The sequence below is a fragment of the Ranitomeya imitator genome, chromosome 1 (genome assembly GCF_032444005.1).
Source record: "Ranitomeya imitator isolate aRanImi1 chromosome 1, aRanImi1.pri, whole genome shotgun sequence".
In the NCBI taxonomy this organism is placed as follows: Eukaryota; Metazoa; Chordata; class Amphibia; order Anura; family Dendrobatidae; genus Ranitomeya; species Ranitomeya imitator.
This window is the reverse complement of record NC_091282.1, coordinates 1,171,433,462-1,171,457,585: the sequence shown is the minus strand read 5'-3', so window position 1 is coordinate 1,171,457,585 and position 24,124 is coordinate 1,171,433,462. Positions and strand designations below refer to the sequence as shown.

Sequence of the window (24,124 nt, the reverse complement as noted above, 5' to 3'; positions counted from 1 at the left end):
TGGGATTTTCCGTTTTTGTTTTCTCCTTCCCAGAGCCATAACGTTTTCATTTTTGCGTCAATATGGCCTTGTGAGGGCTTGTCTTTTGAGGGACAAGTTGTAATTTCGAACCATTGATTGACCATTGATTTTACTATAGTCTACTGGAAAACAGGAAGAAAGATGAGGAGAAATTGCAAAAAAAAAGTGCAATTCCACAATTGTTTTTTTTTTTTTTTTACCATGATCACTAAATGCTAAGACAGACCTGCCATTATGATTCTCCAGGTCATTACGAGTTTGTAGATACAAAACATGTACAGGTTCTATTTATTTAAGTGGTGAAAAAAAAAATCCCAAATTAGGGTAAAAAAAAAAAAAATGCTGACCAGTAGCGTCTCCATTTCTTGGGATCGGGGGTTGGGTGAGGGTTCATTTTTTTTGTGTGCCAAGCTGACGTTTTTATTGACACCATTCTGGGGTAGATGCGATGTTTTGAATGCCTGTTACTGTATTTTATTGCAATGTTAGGGCGACTAAAAAAAAAGTTACGTTGTTTGCTGATCAGATTAATTTAGTTTGTATTTTGATAGATCGGGCGATTCTGAATGCGGCGATACCAAATATGTGTAGTTTTGATTTTTTATTGCTTTATTTTGAATGGGTCAATAGGGGGGGTGAATTGAACTTTTATATTTAAAAAAAAAACATTTTTTTTCTACTTGCTACTTTTTCTACTTGTTTCAATAGTCTTCTTAGGAGACTTGAAGCTGTGATCATCCGATCGTCTGTGCTACGCATGGGAGGTCTTCAGCCATGCTATGTGTGGCAAAAATCATCATCTGCTATGAACGTCGACCCAGCATGGGCGTCTTCTGCACACCCTCGTTATCATGCCAACCCATTGGCGCCCTGCGATCATGTGACAGGGTCGCCGATGCGCAGGTTTTGTGACGCGCTTCCTGTAAGCGAGATTTAAATGCCGCTGTCAGAGATTGACAGCGGCATTTAACATGTTAACAGCCGCAGGAGAATCGCGATTCCACCCGTGGCTGTTAGTGACTCATGACAGCTGATCCTTTGCTTGAAAAGATGCGGGCTCAGCCCCGGAGCCAGCATCAAGTGCCAGGGCACGACCATGCCGGGACACAATCTATGACATACCTAAATGTCATGGGTAGTAAAGGGGTTAATATTGGATAAGATGAGCCAATGTTTCTCCCAGGCTTAATATAAAATCTCTTGCTGTTGATTCTTACACTGTTACATGACTACAACTTTCTTAGGAAACTTTCTTTTGGAAAATATCTACCTGAACCTTATTTGAGCCTTGACCCTTTAAAGGTTCAATCATGTCCAGCTCTTACCTTCTGTCCTCCAGGTTATGAATTTAGGTCCATGGAGTCTTTCCTGACCGAACTTATAGCTCAGAACTTGCACTTTATGCCTTTGTTGCCCATTTATGAATATGTTGAATTAAATATCATATTCCAAATAACCTCTGACTGAATCCTCCGCCGACTCAGAGGAGACGGCCCTCGGGCCTGCAGTGTTTCAGTGGAGAATTTCTTTATTTAATCTTTATTAATCAGTGCTGTGTTAAAGCTTTAAGCAGATTTTACAATACAAACTGTATGCATTAATACAATAAATAGATGTCTTAGACCTGATGATGGTGTACTTACTTTGAAACAAAAAACAACAACCCACAACTTGTCAGAATGGCTGTAAAATCTTCTTGTTAAAATCATCATTTTAGGAGTCAAACAAGAGTTTATAACTTTAACCCCTTCATGACCTTGGGATTTTCCGTTTTTCTGTGTTCGTTTTTCGCTCCCTTCCTTCCCAGAGCCATAACTTTTTTATTTTTCCGTCAATATGGCCATGTGAGGGCTTATTTTTTGCTAAAAAAGTTGTACTTTTGAATGACATCATTGGTTTTAGCATGTCATGTACTAGAAAATGGGAAAAAAATTCCAAGTGCTGTGAAATTGCAAACAAAAAGTGCAATCCCACACTTGTTTTTTGTTTGGCTTTTTTGCTAGGTTCACTAAATGCTAAAACTGGGCAGCCATTATGATTTTCCAGGTCATTATGAGTTCATTGACACCAAACATGGCTAGGTTATTTTTTTATCTGAGTGGTGAAAAAAAATTCCGAACTTTGCTAAAAAAAAAAAAAAAAAAATTGTGCCATTTTCCGATACCCGTAGCGTCTCCATTTTTCATGATCTGGGGTCGGTTCTGGGCTTATTTTTTCGCTGCTACGTAGCTGAATTGCAGGTGTGCTATGAGCGCCGACCACAGGGTGGCGCTCACAGCTAGCCGGGATCAGTAACCATAGAGGTCTCAAGGACCTCTATGGTTACTATTCAGAAGCATCGCTGACCCACGATCATGTGACGGGGGTCGGCGATGCGCTCATTTCCGGCCGGTTAAATGCCGCTGTCAGTGTTTGACAGCGGTATTTAACCCCTTTCTGCCATTAGACGTACTATTGCGTCCATGTGGGGTGGGCTTTACTTCCCAAGGACGCAATAGTACGTCATATGCGATCGGCAGCGCTCACTGGGGGAGCGCCGCCGATCGCGGCCGGGTGTCAGCTGTTTATCGCAGCTGACATCCGGCACTATGTGCCAGGAGCGGTCACGGACCGCCCCCGGCACATTAACCCCCGGCACACCGCGATCAAAGATGATCGCGATGTGCCAGCGGTACAGGGAAGCACCGCGCAGGGAGGGGGCTCCCTGCGGGCTTCCCTGAGCCCCCCGCAGCAACGCGATGTGATCGCGTTGCTGCGAGGGTCTCACCTCCCTCCCTGCTCCCTCCAGCCCCGGATCCAAGATGGCCGCGGATCCGGGTCCTGCAGGGAGGGAGGTGGCTTCACAGAGCCTGCTCAGAGCAGGCACTGTGAAGCAGCCTGCACTCCTATCAGATCAGTGATCTGACAGAGTGCTGTGCAAACTGTCAGATCACTGATCTGTGATGTCCCCCCCTGGGACAAAGTAAAAAAGTAAAAAAAAAAAATTTCAAATGTGTAAAAAAAATAAAAAAAAATATTCCAAAATAATGAAAAAAAAAAAAATATTATTCCCATAAATACATTTCTTTATCTAAATAAAAAAAAAAAAACAATAAAAGTACACATATTTAGTATCGCCGCGTCCGTAACGGCCCGACCTATAAAACTGGCCCACTAGTTAACCCCTTCAGTAAACACCGTAAGAAAAAAAAAAAAAAAAAAACGAGGCAAAAAACAACGCTTTATTATCATACCGCCGAACAAAAAGTGGAATAACACGCGATCAAAAAGACAGATATAACTAACCATGGTACCGCTGAAAGCGCCATCTTGTCCCGCAAAAAACGAGCCGCCATACAGCATCATCAGCAAAAAAGTAAAAAAGTTATAGTCCTGAGAATAAAGTGATGCAAAAATAATTATTTTTTCTATAAAATAGTTTTTATCGTATAAAAGCGCCAAAACATAAAAAAATGATATAAATGAGGTATCGCTGTAATCGTACTGACCCGAAGAATAAAACTGCTTCATCAATTTTACCAAACGCGGAACGGTATAAACGCCTCCCCCAAAAGAAATTCATGAATAGCTGGTTTTTGGTCATTCTGCCTCACAAAAATCGGAATAAAAAGCGATCAAAAAATGTCACGTGCCCGAAAATGTTACCATTAAAAACATCAACTCGTCCCGCAAAAAACAAGACCTCACATGACTCTGTGGACCAAAATATAGAAAAATTATAGCTCTCAAAATGTGGTAACGCAAAAAATATTTTTTGCAATAAAAAGCGTCTTTCAGTGTGTGACGGCTGCCAATCATAAAAATCCGCTAAAAAACCCGCTATAAAAGTAAATCAAACCCCCCTTCATCACCCCCTTAGTTAGGGAAAAATTTAAAAAATGTATTTATTTCCATTTTCCCATTAGGGCTAGGGTTAGAGTTAGGGCTAGGGTTAGGGCTAGGGTTAGGGTTAGGTTTAGGGTTAGGGCTAGGGTTAGGGTTAGGGCTAGGGTTAGGGCTAGGGTTAGGGTTAGGGTTAGGGCTAGGGTTAGGGCTAGGGTTAGGGCTAGGGCTACAGTTTGGGTTGGGGCTAAAGTTACAGTTAGGGTTTAGATTACATTTACGGTTGGGAATAGGGTTGGGATTAGGGTTAGGGGTGTGTCAGGGTTAGAGGTGTGGTTAGGGTTACTGTTGGGATTAGGGTTAGGGATGTGTTTGGATTAGGGTTTCAGTTATAATTGGGGGGTTTCCACTGTTTAGGCACATCAGGGGCTCTCCAAACGCGACATGGCGTCCGATCTCAATTCCAGCCAATTCTGCGTTGAAAAAGTAAAACAGTGCTTCTTCCCTTCCGAGCTCTCCCGTGTGCCCAAACAGGGGTTTACCCCAACATATGGGGTATCAGCGTACTCAGGACAAATAGGACAACAACTTTTGGGGTCCAATTTCTCCTGCTACCCTTGGGAAAATACAAAACTCGGGGCTAAAACATATTTTTTGTGGGAAAAAAAAAGATTTTTTATTTTCACGGCTCTGCGTTATAAACTGTAGTGAAACACTTGGGGGTTCAAAGTTCTCACAACACATCTAGATTAGTTCCCTGGGGGGTCTAGTTTCCAATATGGGGTCACTTGTGGGGGGTTTCTACTGTTTAGGTACATTAGGGGTTCTGCAAACGCAATGTGACGTCTGCAGACCATTCCATCTAAGTCTGCATTCCAAATGGCGCTCCTTCCCTTCCGAGCTCTGCCATGCGCTCAAACGGTGGTTTCCCCCAACATACGGGGTATCAGCGTACTCAGGACAAATTGGACAACAACTTTTGGGGTCGAATTTCTCCTCTTACCCTCGGGAAAATACAAAACTGGGGGCTAAAAAATAATTTTGGGGGGAAAGATTTTTTTTTTTAATTTTCACGGCTCTGCGTTACAAACTGTAGTGAAACACTTGGGGGTTCAAAGCTATCACAACACATCTAGATGAGTTCCTTAGGGGGTCTAGTTTCCAAAATGGTGTCACTTGTGGGAGGTTTCTACTGTTTAGGTACATTAGGGGCTCTGCAAATGCAATGTGACACCTGCAGACCATTCCATCTAAGTCCTCATTCCAAATGGAGCTCCTTCCCTTCCGAGCCCTCCCATGCGCCCAAACAGTGGTTCCCCCCCACATATGGGGTATCAGCGCACTCAGGACAAATTGGACAACAAATTGTGGGGTCGAATTTCTCCTGTTACCCTCGGGAAAATACAAAACTGGGGGCTAAAAAATAATTTTTGTGGGAAAAAATTTTTGTTTTATTTTTACGGCTCTCCATTATAAACTTCTGTGAAGCCCTTGGTGGGTCAAAGCGCTCAGCACACATCTAGATAAGTTCCTAAGGGGGTCTACTTTCCAAAATGGTGTCACTTGTGGGGGGTTTCTACTGTTTAGGTACATTAGGGGCTCTGCAAACGCAATGTGACACCTGCAGACCATTCCATCTAAGTCTGCATTCAAATGGCACTCCTTCCCTTCTGAGCCCTCCCATGTGCCCAAACAGTGGTTCCCCCCACATATGGTGTATCATCGCACTCAGGACAAATTGGGCAACAAATTTTGGGGTCCAATTTCTCCTGTTACCCTCAGGAAAATACAAAACTGGGGGCTAAAAAAATAATTTTTGTGGGAAAAAAATGTTGTTTTATTTTTACGGCTCTGCATTATAAACTTCTGTGAAGCACTTGGTGGGTCAAAGTGCTCACCACACCTCTAGATAAGTTCCTTAGGGGGTCTACTTTCCAAAATGGTGTCATTTGTGGGGGGTTTCAATGTTTAGGCACATCAGTGGCTCTTCAAACGCAACATGGCGTCCCATCTCAATTCCTGTCAATTTTGCATTGAAAAGTCAAACGGCGCTCCTTCCCTTCCGAGCTCTCCCATCCACCCAAACAGTGGTTTACCCCCACATATGGGGTATCAGCGTACTCAGGACAAATTGTACAACAACTTTTGGGGTCCAATTTCTTCTCTTACCCTTGGGAAAATAAAAAATTGGGGGCAAAAAGATAATTTTTGTGAAAAAATATGATTTTTTATTTTTACGGTTCTACATTATAAACTTCTGTGAAGCACTTGGTGGGTCAAAGTGTTCACCACACCTCTAGATAAGTTCCTTAGGGGGTCTACTTTCCAAAATGGTGTCACTTGTGGGGGGTTTCAATGTTTAGGCACATCAGTGGCTCTTCAAACGCAACATGAGGTCCCATCTCAATTCCTGTCAATTTTGCATTGAAAAGTCAAACGGCGCTCCTTCCCTTCCGAGCTCTCCCATCCGCCCAAACAGTGGTTTACCCCCACATATGGGCTATCAGCGTACTCAGGACAAATTGTACAACAACTTTTGGGGTCCAATTTCTTCTCTTACCCTTGGGAAAATAAAAAATTGGGGGCGAAAAGATAATTTTTGTGAAAAAATATGATTTTTTATTTTTACGGTTCTACATTATAAACTTCTGTGAAGCACTTGTTGGGTCAAAGTGCTCACCACACCTCTAGATAAGTTCCTTAGGGGGTCTACTTTCCAAAATGGTGTCACTTGTGGGGGGTTTCAATGTTTAGCCACATCAGGGGCTCTCCAAACGAAACATGGCGTCCCATCTCAATTCCAGTCAATTTTGCATTGAAAGTCAAATGGCACTCCTTCGCTTCCGAGCTCTGCCATGCGCCCAAACAGTGGTTTACCCCCACATGTGGGGTATTGGCATACTCAGGACAAATTGTACAACAATGTTTGGGGTCCATTTTCTCCTGTTACCCTTGGTAAAATAAAACAAATTGGAGCTGAATTAAATTTTTTGTGAAAAAAAGTTAAATGTTCATTTTTATTTAAACATTCAAAAAATTCCTGTGAAGCACCAGAAGGGTTAATAAACTTCTTGAATATGGTTTTGAGCACCTTGAGGGGTGTAGTTTTTAGAATGGTGTCACACTTGGGTATTTTCTATCATATAGACCCCTCAAAATGACTTCAAATGAGATGTGGTCCCTAAAATAAAATGGTGTTGTAGAAATGAGAAATTGCTGGTCAACTTTTAACCCTTATAACTCCCTAACAAAAAAAAATTTTGTTTCCAAAATTGTGCTGATGTAAAGTAGACATGTGGGAAATGTTATTTATTAAGTATTTTGTGTGACATATCTCTGTGATTTAATTGCATAAAAATTCAAAGTTGGAAAATTGCGAAATTTTCATAATTTTCGCCAAATTTCCGTTTTTTTCACAAATAAACGCAGGTACTATCAAATAATTTTTACCATTGTCATGAAGTACAATATGTCACGAGAAAACAATGTCAGAATCACCAGGATCCATTGAAGCGTTCCAGAGTTATAACCTCATAAAGGGACAGTGGTCAGAATTGTAAAAATTGGCCCGGTCATTAACGTGCAAACCACCCTTGGGGGTAAAGGGGTTAACTAGTTAATAGCGGCGGGTGAATCACGATTTCACCCGCCGCTATTGCTGGCACATGTCAGCTGTTCAAAACAGCTGACATGTCCCGGCTTTGATGCGGGCTCACCGCCGGAGCCCTGCATCAAGGCGGGGTATCTGACCTCGGACGTACTATCCCGTCCGAGGTCAGAAAGGGGTTAATAATGACAGAATTATACACACATTCTGACATGGATTTTTACAGTAAGTACACGAGGCTCATCAGGTCTACGATCTACATAATAATGTATGATGTTTGTATTGTGAAATCTGATGGCTAATACACTTTATATGGAGTCTCTCAACAAAATATGACTGTTCAAACCAAGCACAGGTGTTCTGTGCAACCTTGGTGTGGCCAAAGAGTTCAGTTCACCTTCCCGTCTACTTGTTTTACATCTGTCTCCACTCGCCTCTGTCTTCTATAAAGCCAAAGCTGTCAATGACGGAAAACAAGTACAGTACATGGGAAGGTTCACTGAACAGTTTTGCCACACTAAGGGTGCACTGAACTGTTTGGCCACACCAGGGGTGCACTGAACTGATTGGCCACACTTAGGGAGCACTGAACTGATTGGCCACACTAGGGGTGCACTGAACTGTTTGGTCACACCAAGGGTTCACTGAACTGTTTGGCCACACCAAGGGTGCACTGAATTGTTTGGCCACACCACGGGTGCACTGAACTGTTTGGCCACACCAAGGGTGCACTAAACTGTTTGGCCACACCAAGTGTACACTTAACTGTTTGGCCACACTAAGGATGCACTGAAATATTTGGTCACACCAAGGGTTCACTTAACTGTTTGGTCACACCAAAGGTGCACTGAACTGTTTGGCCACACCAATGGTGCACTGAACTGTATGGCTACACCAAGGGTGCACTGAACTGTTTCCCTACATCAAGGGTACACTGAACTGTTTGGTCACACCAAGGGTTCACTAAACTGTTTGGCCACACCAAGGGTGCACTGATTTGTTTGGTCACACCACGGGTGCACTGAACTGATTGGCCACACTAAGGGAGCACTGAACTGTTTGGCCACACTAAGGGAGCACTGAACTGTTTGGCCACACCAAGGGTGCACTAAACTGTTTGGCCACACCAAGGGTGCACTGAACTGTTTGGCTACACCATGAGTGCACTGAACCGTTTTACCACATCATGGGTGCACTGAACCATTTGCCCACACCACGGGTGCACTGAACTGTTTGGCCACACTAAGGATGCACTGAAATGTTTGGTCACACCAAGGGTTCACGTAACTGTTTGGCCACACCAAGGGTGCACTGAACTGTTTGGCTACACCATGAGTGCACTGAACCGTTTTACCACATCATGGGTGCACTGAACCATTTGCCCACACCACGGGTGCACTGAACTGTTTGGCCACACTAAGGATGCACTGAAATGTTTGGTCACACCAAGGGTTCACGTAACTGTTTGGCCACACCATGGGTGCACTGAACCATTTGCCCACACCAAGGGTGCACTGAACTGTTTGGCCACACCAAGGGTTAACTGAACTGTTTGGCCACACCAAGGGTGCATTGAACCGTTTGGCCACACCAAGGGTTCACTGAACCATTTGGCCACACAATGGGTGCACTGAACCGTTTAGCTACACCAAGGGTGCACTGAACCATTTGGCCACACCAAGGATGCACTGAACCTTTGTCAGACCAAGGGAGCACTGAATTGTTTTACCACACCATTGTTGCATGAAACAGTTTGGCCACATCATGGGTGCACTGAACCATTTTACCACACCAAGGGTGCACTGAACCATTTGGCCACACCAAGGGTGCACTGAACTGCTTGGCCACACCAAGGGTGCATTGAAATGTTTGGCCACACCAAAGGTTCACTGAACTGTTTGGCCATGCCATGGGTGCATTGAACTGTTTGGCCACACTATGGGTGCACTGAACCATTTGGCCACACCAAGGGTGCACTGAACTGCTTGGCCACACCAAGGGTGCATTGAAATGATTGGCCACACCGAGGGTGCACTGTACTGTTTGACCACACCAAGGGTGCACTGAACTGTTTGGCCACACAATGGGTGCACTGAACTGTTTAGCCACACCAAGGGTGCACTAAACCATTTGGCCACACGAAGGGTGCACTGAACCATTTGGCCACACCGAGGGTGCACTGAACCTTTGGTCAAACCAAGGGAGCACTGAACTGTTTGGCCACACCAAGGGTGCACTGAACTGTTTGGCTACACCATGAGTGCACTGAACCGTTTTACCACACCATGGGTGCACTGAACCATTTGCCCACACCAAGGGTGCACTGAACTGTTTGGCCACACCAAGGGTTAACTGAACTGTTTGGCCACACCAAGGGTGCATTGAACCGTTTGGCCACACCAAGGGTTCACTGAACCATTTGGCCACACAATGGGTGCACCGAACCGTTTAGCTACACCAAGGGTGCACTGAACCATTTGGCCACACCAAGGATGCACTGAACCTTTGTCAGACCAAGGGAGCACTGAATTGTTTTACCACACCATTGTTGCATGAAACAGTTTGGCCACATCATGGGTGCACTGAACCATTTTACCACACCAAGGGTGCACTAAACCGTTTGGCCACACCAAGGGTGCACTGAACTGCTTGGCCACACCAAGGGTGCATTGAAATGTTTGGCCACACCAAAGGTTCACTGAACTGTTTGGCCATGCCATGGGTGCATTGAACTGTTTGGCCACACCATGGGTGCACTGAACCATTTGGCCACACCAAGGGTGCACTGAACTGCTTGGCCACACCAAGGGTGCATTGAAATGTTTGGCCACACCGAGGGTGCACTGTACTGTTTGACCACACCAAGGATGCACTGAACTGTTTGGCCACACAATGGGTGCACTGAACTGTTTAGCCACACCAAGGGTGCACTAAACCATTTGGCCACACGAAGGGTGCACTGAACCATTTGGCCACACCGAGGGTGCACTGGACCTTTGGTCAAACCAAGGGAGCACTGAACTGTTTGGCCACACCAAGGGTGCACTGAACTGTTTGGCCACACAAAGGGTGCACTGAGCACCTGCACTTGGTTTGAACAGTCATTTTTTTGCTGACAGGCTCCCTATGGCTGCCATCACACTAGCAGTATTTGTCAGTATTTTACATCAGTATTTCTCAGCCAAAACCAGGAGTGGGTGATAAATGCAGAAGTGATGCATATGTTTCTATTATACTTTTCCTCTAATTGTTCCACTCCTGGTTTTGGCTTACAAATACTGATATAAAATACTGACCAAATACTGCTAGTGTGACGGCAGCCTATAAAGTGTATCAGTCACCAGACTTCACAATACAAACAGCATATATTATTAACTAGATCTATAAGGCCTGATAAGGCTAGTGTACTTACTTTAAAAATATATTCTAGAATTCCTGCATATTCCTCTTATTCTTCTTGGTATTAAAATAAGCTCTAGTTGAACTTAAAAAATGTTCATCTTAATAAGAAGATTTTACAGCAGTTCTAATGATTTTTTTTAAGTAAGTAGTCCATCCTTAGGTTTGCTTGAACAGTCATTTTGTGCTGATAGACCTCCTTTATATGCAACTATATGCTGAAGTTTATCCCCTTGCTAAAATAAATACATACTCTACATAATACAACCATGGCTGGCATTCATAAACTTATTTATGTGAGCTGCATTTTGAACACAAGTTGTATTTTGATTGATACTTACTTTTTGGCAGCTTTCTATGAATTCCTCTATAGTGACAACTCCATCTTTATTTATGTCCATTTTCTGTAAAATACATAGTCTAGATACATAATTGCCCTTATAAGACAAGTGTATATTAAGTGGGAAATTTCATTAAAAAAATACATAAGTTACATTTTTATTACTATCATATTTTCCACATTTTTTTTTATCAAAGTAAAAAGTTATGGTATGAATATTGTAGATTTCTTAAAATCTTGCAAAGTGTTTGTTAAAACATAAAACTTTGCTGCTTTCCTTTTTACTAAAAATCCTCTCCTTTATCAAGATATGAAGGATTTTTAATTCTGTTTCGTTCTTCTTGTTGTGTAAATTACTGGCCACTTCGGGAGTATAAGAGGTGGCCGGTTTCCAAGGCTTGTGATGCCCTCAAGCTCACTGGATTGCTGGATTATAGGCTCATAGAATGTTAAAGTTGGAAGGGACCTCCAGGGTCATTGTGTCCAACCCCCTGCTCAATGCAGAGTTCACTAAACCGTCTCAGACAGATGTCTGTCCAGCCTCTGTTTGAAGACTTCCATTGAAGGAGAACTCACCACCTCTCGTGGCAGCCTGTTCCACTCATTGATCACCCTCACTTTCAAAAAGTTTTTTCTAATATCTAATCTGTATATCCCTCTTTCCGTTTCATTCCATTGCTTTTCATGTTTTCATGTGCTAATGAGAATAAGGATGATCCTTCTACACTGTGACATCCCTTGGAAACACCGGAGAAAAAAATAGGAGTTTTTGTTTGAAAAGTGAAGAAAGCTTTATTTAGACCAATACAAACAATTGAAAAACACAAACAAAGTGATGAAAGTGCTATAAACAAAGACACCAGATGTAAGTGGCACTCAGTATAATCGTACATATATCATTGTATCAGTACAATCATCAAATAAATCAAGTGAAGGCAATACTCTCCTTGAAGTATCCCAAATAAACACAACCCTCATTATAATAAGTAAAGGTCATTGTGGCACAAGCCATCTCTTGTAGTGACCTACGGGAGTGTAAATACAACAGTCCACCAGTATTGTAAAGCGTCTAACCGTAACATATACCCGGCCTGGTGGTCCTAAGAATGGATACAAAAAGAGAGCATGTCTCACCTAAAACTGAGGAGCCCACTGCACGTACTCTGACGAGCTTAAAGCTGCTGTCAGCCTCGCTTTCTCAAGGGGAAGTGTGATTTGGGCTGTCTACAGGACTTTAAGTATCCATGGAGACACATAATGTGACCATCATCTGACTCCACTGGATCAACGCTGTGTGAGTATGGCGCATGCGCCCGCCGCCGTCCGGGTTAACCCACCCCAGCCCGGACTAACCACACCGCACGCATGAGTGGGCGCCATCAGGTCCCAGTCACGCCCGCAGCAGGATGATGCCGGACCGGGGGGGGACAACCGCAGACCATCAGCACACGCACACGCACCACAGCTACAGATCTAAAAGATACAGACCACACTGATTTCCAACATCATAACAGCAATACAAAAACAGGGGGAAATCATCAAGTCAAAAGAATTAAAGTATCGATGGTTAAATGTGGATTCCATCCCAGATCTGACTGGCAGGATTAACTCATTCCTCTCTTCACATAAGTCTTGCCCTGTATTTTTTTTAAAACAATCAGATCCAAAGGGAGCCTATATTTCAACATTTATCCAGAAGGAATCTGTGTGCAATATATCGCAAAAAACAACAATATTAAAACCAAACACACATAGACAGTTAAAATACAAGTGAGGAGGATTATTTTACGGGTCAAAGGTAAAATGATTCTACAAAAAGGTCCTGCCCTTCAGATCTGGGATGGAATCCACATTTGACCATCGATACTTTAATGCTTTTGACTTGATGATTTCCCCCTGTTTTTGTATTGCTGTTATGATGTTGGAAATCATTGTGGTCTGTACCTTTTAGTTCTGTAGCTGTGGTGGGCGTGCTTGTGCTGGTGGCCTGCAGTTGTCCCCCCCGGTCCGGCATCATCCTGCTGCGGGCGTGACTGGGACCTGCTGGTGGCCACTCATGCGTGCGGTCGGGTACGTCCGGGCTGGGGTAGGTTAACCTGGACGGCGGCGGGCGCATGCGCCATACTCACACAGCGTTGATCCAGTGGAGTCAGGTGATGGTCACATGATGTGTCTCCATGGATAATTAAGGTCCTGTAGACAGCCCAAATCACACTTCTTGAGAAAGCGAGGCTGACAGCAGCTAAACGCGCGTCAGAGTACGTGCAGTGGGCTCCTCAGTTTTAGGTGAGACATGCTCTCTTTTTGTATCCATTCTTAGGACCACCAGGCCGGGTATATGTTACGGTTAGACGTTTTACAATACTGGTGGACTGTTGTATTTACACTCCCGTAGGTCACTACAAGAGACGGCTTGTGCCACAATGACCTTTACTTATTATAATGAGGGTTGTGTTTATTTGGGATACTTCAAGGAGGGTATTGCCTTCACTTGATTTATTTGATGATTGTACTGATACAATGATATATGTACGATTATACTGAGTGCCACTTACATCTGGTGTCTTTGTTTATAGCACTTCCATCACTTTGTTTGTGTTTTTCAATTGTTTGTATTGGTCTAAATAAAGCTTTCTTCACTTTTTATACAAAAACTCCTATTTTTTCTCCGGTGTTTCCAATAGCTAATATGTGGAGGTATATGTACTGAGTCAGTGACTAACAGGAGTCACAACATGAATCTGGAATATGTTATATTACTGTGACATCCCTTCAGATATTTGTAGACAGCTATTAAGTCTCCTCTTAGCCTTCTTTCTTGCAAGCTAAACATTCCCAGATCCTTTAACTGTTCCTCGTAGGACATATTTTGCAGTCCGCTCACCATCCTGGTAACTCTTCTATGAACCTGCTCCAGTTTTTCAATGTCTTTTTTAAAAATGTGGTGCCCAGAACTGGACACAGTATTCCAGATGAGGTCTGACCAAGGAGCAGTAGAGGGGGATAATTAAATCATGTGATCTAGACTCTAAGCTTCTCTTAATACATCCTAGAAATGTGTTTGCCATTTTTGCTGCTTCATCACACTGTTGACTCATGTGAAGTCTGTGATCTATTAGTATAACCAAGTCTTTTTCACACACGCTGTTGCTTAGTTCTATTCCTCGGGTAATTCCATATCAAATGATCCAAATATGAATTTTTTTTTACCTGATGTCTTTAGATTTTTTTTATTTTTTGTTTTTATGAAGTACAACTTTAGTTAATTACAAATTAAAAGTTTAGAATTTTTTTTCTTCATCAGTTAATTTTTTACAGATTTTTAAAGTTTTGAAAAAGTGCGGATTTTGGCCTGGTATGGCTTTACATTTTGTATCATATCTCGGACTAGAATTAAGATAAAGAGGTGGGAGAGGCATCATTGTTCTCAGAACGGTGCCAGCTTTCATTTGATATGTCACAAGACTATGTTTCTTGATATTTTGTTTTGGAGAAATCAAATTCAAAATTTTGATGCGCAATTGTGAAAAAAATGTATGTTTTAAAATTGTGAAAACATGCATGTGTGTTACTTGTGTTCTTGTTTATATTTGCACAGGGATTCAACTTGGGACCTGTCAAATTTGTATTTTTTTTTTAAGCCTTGCATCATCTGATTTTATGTTTGTGCGAGTTTCTTCCCTTTTTCTTTTCAAATTACAACTTATTGAATTCAACATTTATATGCAACAATAAAGAAGCACAAAAACAAATACCGAAGTGCCAGAATAAATACATCTTAATCATCATAACACAACTTGCTCAGCATTTTCAACCTGAATTCATTGAACAAGCCAAAAGAAAAAAAGTGATCATATCCTCAAGTGTGATTTTCTAAATACAGTCTCATCCTAATTATATGTTAAAAACAAGATTAAAAGAACCAATATTTTTACCAGCCGACCCCCCTAATTTTGCCACAAAAAACTGGGAAAACTTATTGACTCGAGTATAAGCCTAGGGTGGAAAATGCAGCAGCTACCGGTGAATTTCAAAAATAAAAATAGATGCTCCATACCGTTCATTATTGCCCCATAGCTGTGCCATATAGTGCTCTGCACCGTTCATTATTGCCCCATAGATGTACCATAGAAAGGTGTGCCATATAGTGCTCTGCACCGTTCATTCTTGCCCCATAACTGTGCCATATAATGCTCTGCACCGTTCTTTCTTGCCCCATAGCTGTGCCATATAGTGCTCTGCAACGTTCATTTTTGCCCCATAACTGTGCCATATAGTGCTCTGCACCATTCATTATTGCCCCATAACTGCCATATAGTGCTCTGCACCGTTCTTTCTTGCCCCATAGCTGTGCCATATAGTGCTCTGCACCGTTCTTTCTTGCCCCATAGCTGTGCCATATAGTGCTCTGCACCGTTCTTTCTTGCCCCATAGCTGTGCCATATAGTGCTCTGCACCGTTCTTTCTTGCTCCATAGCTGTGCCATATAGTGCTCTGCACCGTTCATTATTGTCCCATAGCTGTGCCATATAGTGCTCTGCACCGTTCATTGTTGCCCCATAGCTCTGCCATATAATGCTCTGCACCGTTCTTTCTTGCCCCATAGCTGTGCCATATAGTGCTCTGCACCGTTCACTATTGCCCCATAACTGTGCCATATAATGCTCTGCACCGTTCTTTCTTGCCCCATAGCTGTGCCATATAGTGCTCTGCAACGTTCATTTTTGCCCCATAACTGTGCCATATAGTGCTCTGCACCATTCATTATTGCCCCATAACTGCCATATAGTGCTCTGCACCGTTCTTTCTTGCCCCATAGCTGTGCCATATAGTGCTCTGCACCGTTCTTTCTTGCCCCATAGCTGTGCCATATAGTGCTCTGCACCGTTCTTTCTTGCCCCATAGCTGTGCCATATAGTGCTCTGCACCGTTCTTTCTTGCTCCATAGCTGTGCCATATAGTGCTCTGCACCTTTCATTATTGTCCCATAGCTGTGCCATATAGTGCTCTGCACCGCTCATTGTTGCCCCATAGCTCTGCCATATAATGCTCTGCACCGTTCTTTCTTGCCCCATAGCTGTGCCATATAGTGCTCTGCACCGTTCACTATTGCCCCATAGCTGTGCCATATAGTGCTCTGCACCGTTCATTGTTGCCCCATAGCTGTGCCATATAGTGCTCTGCACCGTTCATTGTTGCCCCATAGCTCTGCCATATAGTGCTCTGCACCGTTCATTCTTGCCCCATAACTGTGCCATATAATGCTCTGCACCGTTCTTTCTTGCCCCATAGCTGTGCCATATAGTGCTCTGCAACGTTCATTTTTGCCCCATAACTGTGCCATATAGTGCTCTGCACCATTCATTATTGCCCCATAACTGCCATATAGTGCTCTGCACCGTTCTTTCTTGCCCCATAGCTGTGCCATATAGTGCTCTGCACCGTTCTTTCTTGCCCCATAGCTGTGCCATATAGTGCTCTGCACCGTTCTTTCTTGCCCCATAGCTGTGCCATATAGTGCTCTGCACCGTTCTTTCTTGCTCCATAGCTGTGCCATATAGTGCTCTGCACCGTTCATTATTGTCCCATAGCTGTGCCATATAGTGCTCTGCACCGTTCATTGTTGCCCCATAGCTCTGCCATATAATGCTCTGCACCGTTCTTTCTTGCCCCATAGCTGTGCCATATAGTGCTCTGCACCGTTCACTATTGCCCCATAACTGTGCCATATAATGCTCTGCACCGTTCTTTCTTGCCCCATAGCTGTGCCATATAGTGCTCTGCAACGTTCATTTTTGCCCCATAACTGTGCCATATAGTGCTCTGCACCATTCATTATTGCCCCATAACTGCCATATAGTGCTCTGCACCGTTCTTTCTTGCCCCATAGCTGTGCCATATAGTGCTCTGCACCGTTCTTTCTTGCCCCATAGCTGTGCCATATAGTGCTCTGCACCGTTCTTTCTTGCCCCATAGCTGTGCCATATAGTGCTCTGCACCGTTCTTTCTTGCTCCATAGCTGTGCCATATAGTGCTCTGCACCTTTCATTATTGTCCCATAGCTGTGCCATATAGTGCTCTGCACCGCTCATTGTTGCCCCATAGCTCTGCCATATAATGCTCTGCACCGTTCTTTCTTGCCCCATAGCTGTGCCATATAGTGCTCTGCACCGTTCACTATTGCCCCATAGCTGTGCCATATAGTGCTCTGCACCGTTCATTGTTGCCCCATAGCTGTGCCATATAGTGCTCTGCACCGTTCATTGTTGCCCCATAGCTCTGCCATATAGTGCTCTGCACCGTTCATTCTTGCCCCATAACTGTGCCATATAATGCTCTGCACCGTTCTTTCTTGCCCCATAGCTGTGCCATATAGTGCTCTGCAACGTTCATTTTTGCCCCATAACTGTGCCATATAGTGCTCTGCACCATTCATTATTGCCCCATAACTGCCATATAGTGCTCTGCACCGTTCTTTCTTGCCCCATAGCTGTGCCATATAGTGCTCTGCACCGTTCTTTCTTGCCCCATAGCTGTGCCATATAGTGCTCTGCACCGTTCTTTCTTGCCCCATAGCTGTGCCATATAGTGCTCTGCACCGTTCTTTCTTGCTCCATAGCTGTGCCATATAGTGCTCTGCACCGTTCATTATTGTCCCATAGCTGTGCCATATAGTGCTCTGCACCGTTCATTGTTGCCCCATAGCTCTGCCATATAATGCTCTGCACCGTTCTTTCTTGCCCCATAGCTGTGCCATATAGTGCTCTGCACCGTTCACTATTGCCCCATAACTGTGCCATATAATGCTCTGCACCGTTCTTTCTTGCCCCATAGCTGTGCCATATAGTGCTCTGCAACGTTCATTTTTGCCCCATAACTGTGCCATATAGTGCTCTGCACCATTCATTATTGCCCCATAACTGCCATATAGTGCTCTGCACCGTTCTTTCTTGCCCCATAGCTGTGCCATATAGTGCTCTGCACCGTTCTTTCTTGCCCCATAGCTGTGCCATATAGTGCTCTGCACCGTTCTTTCTTGCCCCATAGCTGTGCCATATAGTGCTCTGCACCGTTCTTTCTTGCTCCATAGCTGTGCCATATAGTGCTCTGCACCTTTCATTATTGTCCCATAGCTGTGCCATATAGTGCTCTGCACCGCTCATTGTTGCCCCATAGCTCTGCCATATAATGCTCTGCACCGTTCTTTCTTGCCCCATAGCTGTGCCATATAGTGCTCTGCACCGTTCACTATTGCCCCATAGCTGTGCCATATAGTGCTCTGCACCGTTCATTGTTGCCCCATAGCTGTGCCATATAGTGCTCTGCACCGTTCATTGTTGCCCCATAGCTCTGCCATATAGTGCTCTGCACCGTTCATTTTTGACCCATAGATGCTCCATATAAATCTGTGCCATTGCTGCTGCTGCAATAATAAAAAAAAAAAAAGCCATACTCACCTCTCTTGATTGCAGCTCCCGGCGTCTCGTTCCGGCGTCCGGTCCCGGCGTCTCTCTGCACTGACTGATCAGGCAGAGGGCGCCACGCACACTATATGCGTCATCGCGCCCTCTGACCTGCAGTCAGAGCGCAGAGACGCCGGGAAGATGGAGCGACGCCCGACGGCTGGAACGGGGACAGGTGAATATAATACTCACCTAGTCCTGCCGCTCCTGACGCTGCCCCTGCCTGTCACACTGTCCCCGAGTGCCGCAGCTCTTCCTGTCAGCGGTCACTGGCACCGCTCAGAGGAATGAATGTGGCTCCACCCCTATGGGAGTGGAGTCCATATTCATGAGTTTAATGAGCGTGAAGAGGGGAAGAGCTGCAGCACCCGGAGACCGTGGGACGGCAAGGAGAGCGTCAGGATCGCCGGGACTAGGTAAGTATGCCTCAGCGCCCTCTCCCCCTCACCCGCCGACCCTGCGACCCACTGTGACTCGAGTATAAGCCGAGAGGGGCACTTTCAGCCCAAAAATTTGGGCTGAAAATCTCGGCTTATACTCGAGTATATACGGTAATAGTAGGTTTTTACACTGGCCTTTTATCATCAATGTGTCCCTTCTAGTGTGTGAAATGTCATCTTGTCCATAAGGGCTCACTAGCAATGGCCATTTCCTGGTGTCAGTGTATGGACGGCCGGTCGTGGTGCTCGGCTCCACCTGAGTCAATATCTGATTTTTGTAACTTTTACAATGTCTGGTTTTCTTGGATACACAAAGGACGGTGCTGGACCAGAAGCTGCAGAAAAGTCCTTTCTACGTCTTCATTTTCACAATCTTTGGAGAGTCCAGTAGCCGCCACCAGCGCCAATCATATTCACAGGTCACATCACCAGTTATGTCATCCATTGCCGATCTTGTGCCGCCTTCTACCACTTCATGGACGTCACTCTCTTTGCTGAATGAAAAAACCCTTGTTTTTATTTCTGTTTCCCTACATATGATGACAGTCCGGTATTGCTGAGTCCCCTTTCTGCTTCCTGTAACCGAGGTTTTCACAACCTCTCCTCGTCTTCGTGGTCCTGGTTTGTACAATACATGAACTGGATGTTAAGAATATTTTCTCCCTCCATTTGGGGAGTTTCCTGGGTGATAAGATTTGGCGTGAATACGGCCTCTGGAGGCTGGAGCTGCCGGCCGGTCATCTGCTCTGCATTCACTGTTTACCCCTGCTCATTCTCAGCCCTAACAAAGCTTTCTCCTCTGTCCTCTCCTGCTTCTAAGCTGTAACATAATAAAATAATACAGTAATATCTAAAAATCAGGGAATATTTGGTAAATATAGACCCCACACTTTTACACCACAGGCTGAACAGATCTGAATGCGAGATTTTCGAATTGACACTAATAGTTTTATTTTTTTAAATATGATCCCATCACGATCCCAGCTTGTATTTTGGTACAGATGTGGCTAGGAGCAGAGCAGGCACATGTGCAGTTTTTGAAATTTTTAAATGAAACGTTTTTTTTTCGGAAATGCGTTTTAAAGTTTTGCGCATGCGTTCACATAGGTAAAATATAATCAAAGATACTCTTGTGACATATCTGGTGAAAGCCTGTACAGTTCTGAGTAGAATGATGTTTATTTTGTTTCTCTTTTTTTTTAGCCTGAGTTATGGGGAGAAATGTAAAGGCAGGCAACCCCGAAATTCGCACTTTTTCCGAACTTTGAAAATCAATAAAAAATGTAAAAAAATATCTAGAATTTTTTTTTTCTTCACATTTTGCATTCTCTGACACACTATTACCAAATAACAAAATCTCAAAAGAATTAAAAATACAGTGGTAAAAATCATTGGTTCACTTGACATGGAATGACCCCCTCCCATTCTGTAGATGTATTTTTTTTTCTCGCCCAGGTGTAGAATCTTGCATTTCTCCCTGTTATATACCATTCTATTAGTTGCTGCCCATTGTTCAAGCTTATCTAGATCCTTCTGAATCCTTTCTCTGTCTTCTATAGGTCTCTAGATTCTTCCAGCTTCAGTTTCTCTAAGCTTCTCCATACTGCAGAAGCAAAGCTGGCTCTGTGGGCAGCCAGGGAAAGTGCATGTTACAAATCAGCTGTGTGACCAAGGTCCGAACCAGGGCCGCCATCAGGGCATTACAGCCATGACTGGCGTATGGGGCCCGGTGAGCTTAGGTGGCCGGCATCGGGCCCCGTCTAATCTGCTCACCGGGCCCCCCCTGCAGGCGCTGCGTAGAGGAGCTTTGCCCGCCGCAGGAGCACACGGCCAGGTAAGAAGTATTTTTTTTTGGGTAGCGGCGATCCAGAGGAGGGGAAGAGGGGGCCCGGGGCAGAAAGCTGGACACGCTGGGGCAGAGGAGATGCTGGACACAGGGGCAGAAAGCTGGGCAGAGAAGATGCTGGACACAGGGGCAAAATGCTGGACAAAGGGGCAGAAAGCTGGGCAGAGAAGATGCTGGACACAGGGGCAAAATGCTGGACAAAGGGACAGAAAGCTGGACACAGGGGCAGAGGAGATGCTGGACACGGGGGTAGAATGCTGGACAAAGGGGCAGAAAGCTGGGCAGAGGAGATGCTGGACACAGGGGCAGAGTGCTGGACAACGGGGCAGAAAGCTGGGCAGAGGAGATGCTGGACACAGGGGCAGAATGCTTGACAAAGGGGCAGAAAGCTGGGCAGAGGAGATGCTGGACACAGGGGCAAAATGCTGGACAAAGGGGCAGAAAGCTGGACACGGGCAGAGGAGATGCTGGACACGGGGGCAGAATACTGGAAAAAGGGGCAGAAAGCTGGGCAGAGGAGATGCTGGACACAGGGGCAGAGTGCTGGAAACGGGGCAGAAAGCTGGACACAGGAGATGCTGGACACAGGGGCAGAATCCTGGACAAAGAGGCAGAAATCTGGGCAGAGGAGATGCTGAACACAGGGGCAGAATGCTGGACAAAGGGGCAAAAAGCTGGGCAGAGGAGATGCTGGACAAAGAGGCAAAATGCTGGACAAAGGGGCAGAAAGCTGGACACAGGGGCAGAGGAGATGCTGGACACGGGGGCAGAATGCTGGACAAAGGGGCAGAAAGCTGGGCAGAGGAGATGCTGGACACAGGGGCAGAATGCTGGACAAAGGGGCAGAAATCTGGGCAGAGGAGATGCTGGACACAGGGGCAGAATGCTGGACAAAGGGGCAGAAAGCTGGGCAGAGGAGATGCTGGACACAGGGCCAAAATGCTGGACAAAGGGGCAGAAAGCTGGACACGGGCAGAGGAGATGCTGGACACGGGGGCAGAATGCTGGACAAAGGGGCAGAAAGCTGGGCAGAGGAGATGCTGGACACAGGGGCAAAATGCTGGACAAAGAGGCAGAAAGCTGGACACGGACAGAGGAAATGCTGGACACGGGGGCAGAATGCTGGACAACGGGGCAGAAAGCTGGGCAGAGGAGATGCTGGACACAGGGGCAAAATGCTGGACAAAGGGGCAGAAAGCTGGACACGGGCAGAGGAGATGCTGGACACGGGGGCAGAATACTGGAAAAAGGGACAGAAAGCTGGGCAGAGGAGATGCTGGACACAGGGGCAGAGTGCTGGAAACGGGGCAGAAAGCTGGACACAGGAGATGCTGGACACAGGGGCAGAATCCTGGACAAAGAGGCAGAAATCTGGGCAGAGGAGATGCTGAACACAGGGGCAGAATGCTGGACAAAGGGGCAGAAAGCTGGGCAGAGGAGATGCTGGACAAAGAGGCAAAATGCTGGACAAAGGGGCAGAAAGCTGGACACAGGGGCAGAGGAGATGCTGGACAGGGGGGCAGAATGCTGGACAAAGGGGCAGAAAGCTGGGCAGAGGAGATGCTGGACACAGGGGCAGAATGCTGGACAAAGGGGCAGAAATCTGGGCAGAGGAGATGCTGGACACAGGGGCAGAATGCTGGACAAAGGGGCAGAAAGCTGGGCAGAGGAGATGCTGGACACAGGGGCAAAATGCTGGACAAAGAGGCAGAAAGCTGGACACGGACAGAGGAAATGCTGGACACGGGGGCAGAATGCTGGACAACAGGGCAGAAAGCTGGGCAGAGGAGATGCTGGACACAGGGGCAGAATGCTGGACAAAGGGGCAGAAAGCTGGGCAGAGGAGATGCTGGACACAGGGGCAAAATGCCGGACAAAGGGGTAGAAAGCTGGACAGAGGAGATGCTGGACACAGGTGCAGAATGCTGGACAAAGGGGCAGAACTCTGGGCAGAGGAGATGCTGGACACAGGGGCAGAATGCTGGACAAAGGGGCAGAAAGCTGGGCAGAGGAGATGCTGGACAAAGGGGCAGAAAGCTGGACACAGGGGCAGAGGAGATGCTGGACATGGGAGCAGAATGCTGGACAACGGGGCAGAAAGCTGGGCAGAGGAGATGCTGGACAAAGGGGCAGAAAGCTGGACATGGGCAGAATGCTGGACACGGCGGTAGAATGCTGGACACGGGGGCAGAATGCTGGACACGGGGGCAGAATGCTGGACACGGGGGCAGAATGCTGGACACGGGGGCAGAATGCTGGACACGGGGGCAGTATGCTGGACACGGGGGCAGTATGCTGGACACGGGGGCAGAATGGAGATACAGGGCATGATTGGAGACACGGGGCAGGATGAAAAACATGGCGGCATGTCTGGAGACAGATGGGGCAGGATTGGAAACAGATGGGGCAGGATTGGAAACATGGGGGCAGAATGGAGACACGGGGGGCATGATTGCAGACATGGGGGCATGATTGGAGACAGGGCAGAATGGTGATACGGGCATGATTGGAGACACTCGGGGCAGGATGGGAAACAGATGGGGCAGGATCATGGGGCAGGATCATGGGGCAGGATGGATACGTTGGAGACAGATGGGGAGATCATATGGGGCAGGATGGATACTCATTAGGGCAGGATGGGAGAACATATGGCTGATGCCAGGAATGAGACACACGGGGGCTAGGATGGCGAATATTATTACTATAGGGGCTAATTAAGGGATATTATTACTGCAGTGATGTATTTATTTTATTTTTTGAGTATACTGTTTTAAATGGAGGCGGTCCTGTTACTGTGTAGAGTGATACTATGTTGCCTTCTTCATGTGGTGTAATGTAGAAGTTGGGAAAATTAAGTAATGTGTTCTTCAAGCGGAACTCGAGATAACTGTGTTATTCCCTGCAGAAACAAGTCCTGGTTGGATGAAGTGATGGCGATCTGTTTTGGATGAAAGATGAAGGACTTCACCTAGAGACGTCACTGGTGAGTCAGTGTTACCTATACACTGACACTATACACTGTATACTATATACAGAGGTCCTGTGTACAACGTCACCAGTGATCACTGTATAACCTCTACACAGACACTGCATACTAAGTACAGATCTCCTGTGAATACTGGTACTTATGGTAATAGTATTGTGGGGTGTTTTTTATTACTGATCAGTATTTTAGTATTCAGTCAC

At 45.5% G+C, this 24,124-nt stretch overlaps 1 protein-coding gene across 4 annotated transcripts in view; it reads right to left on the bottom strand.

Annotated features, from left to right (window-relative positions):
* The window catches only part of KCNIP4 (potassium voltage-gated channel interacting protein 4), a 1,248,191-nt gene that overhangs the window by 6,200 nt on the left and 1,217,867 nt on the right, over positions 1–24,124 (bottom strand). For all 4 annotated transcript variants that reach the window (XM_069744678.1, XM_069744679.1, XM_069744677.1 and 1 more), the window contains one exon: positions 11,191–11,253. In XM_069744678.1, coding sequence (XP_069600779.1) covers positions 11,191–11,253 — 63 coding nt within the window. The remainder of the gene's footprint in view (positions 1–11,190; positions 11,254–24,124) is intronic.